The sequence below is a fragment of the Alligator mississippiensis genome, chromosome 7, assembly GCF_030867095.1.
Source record: "Alligator mississippiensis isolate rAllMis1 chromosome 7, rAllMis1, whole genome shotgun sequence".
NCBI classification, from domain to species: domain Eukaryota; kingdom Metazoa; phylum Chordata; order Crocodylia; family Alligatoridae; genus Alligator; species Alligator mississippiensis.
The window spans coordinates 16,673,495-16,676,087 of record NC_081830.1 but is presented as its reverse complement, the minus strand read 5'-3'; the positions used below and the strand labels follow the sequence as shown (position 1 = coordinate 16,676,087).

The following is a 2,593-nucleotide window of genomic DNA, read 5'->3' as shown; positions in this document are numbered from 1 at the left end:
TTTAATGTGATCAGTAGTAAAGCTGATCAGGAAATTTCCCTTCAAACCCTTTTTGTTTGGAAAGTGCTGTGTTAGTATAACTGGAGAAGTTCACAAAACCTTAGTCATGGCAACTTGAGTTCCAGCCATTCATACATGAATGACCAGGAGGACTAGTACCCATCTGTCTGTCTACACTCCAAAAGGAAAAAGAAAATAAAAGAGATTGTGTAGTAAGACATAGAGTAACAGTAGTCTAGATGAAGCCTAGTACTATCACTTCCCATGTTTTACATCTTTCTTAGCAAACTTTTGGGTTTAAAAACCCTCCGTCAGCCTGGGGAAGCATTGGCAGTTGGTGTGCGCTCTTTCTGGCTTTTAAATCCAAATACTTGCTAAGAGAAAAATTTCCAACTATTTAAGTTGGTCTAATAAAAGGTATCAGGTTCATGCAAAGAACCTGGTCTGCCTGTGTCCTTAGACCAACACGGGTACAACCTACACCCCTGTTTCACATCCAATACTTCTGTTGTTGCAGCCCAAAACTGCAGTAATGTTTCTGTAGCTACATCAAATTCCATGCTCATATCAAGTCTGTGATCCACCTTTTCAACAATGATACCACCCAGGCATTTATAACTCAAGCTGTATTTGTGCTTTTGATTCTTCTCAACTATGCGCAGCAACTTGCATTTGTTTCTTGGCTTTTGTCTTATTGTTTCGATCCCAGCTCCACAATCTATCCGCATTCAAATAAGCTCTATTCCTATCCCCTAAAGTGTTTGCGTTTCATTCCAGTTTCACATCATCTGGAGATTTGCCTGTATATTCTGTCACATGAAAGTCACGAAAGAATGATGGACATATTGTTCTTGGAGCGGATCACCAGTTGCTTGAGGGCAGCTTGGATCTCCCTGTTCCTCATGCTGTAGATGACCGGATTCATCAATGGAGGCACCACACAATACAGAACAGCTGCCAGGAGATCCAGGGGGGACGGGGAGTCAGAGACGGGCTTCGTGTAGGCAAAGGAGCCAGTGGAAACATATAAGGAGACAACAATCAGGTGAGGAATGCAGGTGGAGAAGGCTTTCTGCCGGCCCTGCTCTGAGGGGATGCTCCACACTGCGGCGAAGATCTGAACATACGATACAACGATGAAAACAAAACAGACTAAACCTAAAAACACACTGAAGGCAAGAGCTGCCAGCTCCCTGCGGTATTCGTCAAAGCAGGAGAGCTTGAGCAGCTGGGGCACTTCACAGAAGAACTGGTTGATGATATTTGAGTGGCAGAAGGGGAGACTAAAGGTGTTCCCAGTGTGCAGTGCAGAGTACATGACACCAGCAGCCCAAGCACCGGCAGCCATCTGGATGCAAGCTCTCCTGTTCATTATTATCTCATAATGCAGTGGCTTGCAGATGGCAACGTACCGGTCATATGCCATGATGGTGAGGAAGGCAAGATCAGCTGTACAAAAGAGGAAGACAAGAAAGACCTGGGCCACACATCCAGCATGTGAAATTGTCCTGGTGTTTAAGAGAGAATTGGCCATGGACTTGGGGACAGTGACAGAGATGGAGCCCAGGTCAAGGATGGACAAATTTGCCAAAAACCAGTACATGGGGCTGTGGAGGTGGTGGTCCGTAGTTAGAACAGTGATAACAAGGAGGTTCCCCACCAGAGCTGCCAGGTATGATATGAGAAAGATGACAAAGTGTAAGATCTGCAGCTCCCGAGTGTCCGAGAAGCCCAGGAGGAGGAACTCGGTTACAGTGGTCCAGTTGGACATCCTCTTTCCCAGGGCACCATGCAAGTCCTGGGTATAATAAAACAAGGGCAGTGGTAAGGAGGAGAGTAACAAACTCATTGGCTTTGATATTCCCATTGATAATGTCTCCAAATTTCATACTAAGAATGGAAATATTCCATTTTTTGCCCTATGGAAAATTTGATTTTAATAAATTATTTTTTCCGGGCAAGATCCTACATAAAATACATTATTTTGGTATTTCATTTAGAAAGTGAAGAAAATGCTAGCCCAGTCACAGCTCAGGATTTTTTTTTCTTTGCTTTAAATCTGAAAGTCTATCATTTTCAATAGATCTCACCTAGAAAATGTATTCTGGAAACAAATATATGTGAAATAAAAGACATTATATAAAAAAGATAAATTCCTTAGAAGTCCCAATCCCACCCCTCCCCTCTTACCACCCCACTCCCAATATGCTATATAATATTATCTGAACTAATAGCAAAAGCATTGAAAATATCTTTATTCACTCTTGTAGGTTTGAATCTATTATATAGAAAATGCAGAATGATTTGTGTAGCCAGGTTTTCCAACTTTTAATGTTTTAAAATCTCCTCTGCATCTTACTAAGACAGGACACTTCAACGATGCAGCAAACTTACTGAAATAGTTTTAAGGAAGTTTCCTCATCTCTTCTGTCACATTCAGGCTTCCCCTGCCCAGATCCTTTGCTCTTGTCCAGTTGATTTCTCAGCTCTCCTCTGCACCAACCACTAGTCTAGGTCCCCAGAAGCACAGCTAACTCAGAGGTCTTTCTCTACTCCCTCTGTCACTGTACAACTGAAGTAAATCCAAACAGGT

At 42.7% G+C, this 2,593-nt stretch overlaps 1 protein-coding gene across 1 annotated transcript; it reads right to left on the bottom strand.

Moving 5' to 3' along the window:
* Positions 1-823: 823 nt before the first annotated feature.
* Positions 824-1,771, bottom strand: LOC106738452 (olfactory receptor 14A16-like). The gene has a single exon (XM_014593706.3). The coding sequence runs from the start codon at positions 1,769-1,771 to the stop codon at positions 824-826; it is 948 nt and encodes a 315-aa protein (XP_014449192.1).
* Positions 1,772-2,593: the final 822 nt, after the last annotated feature.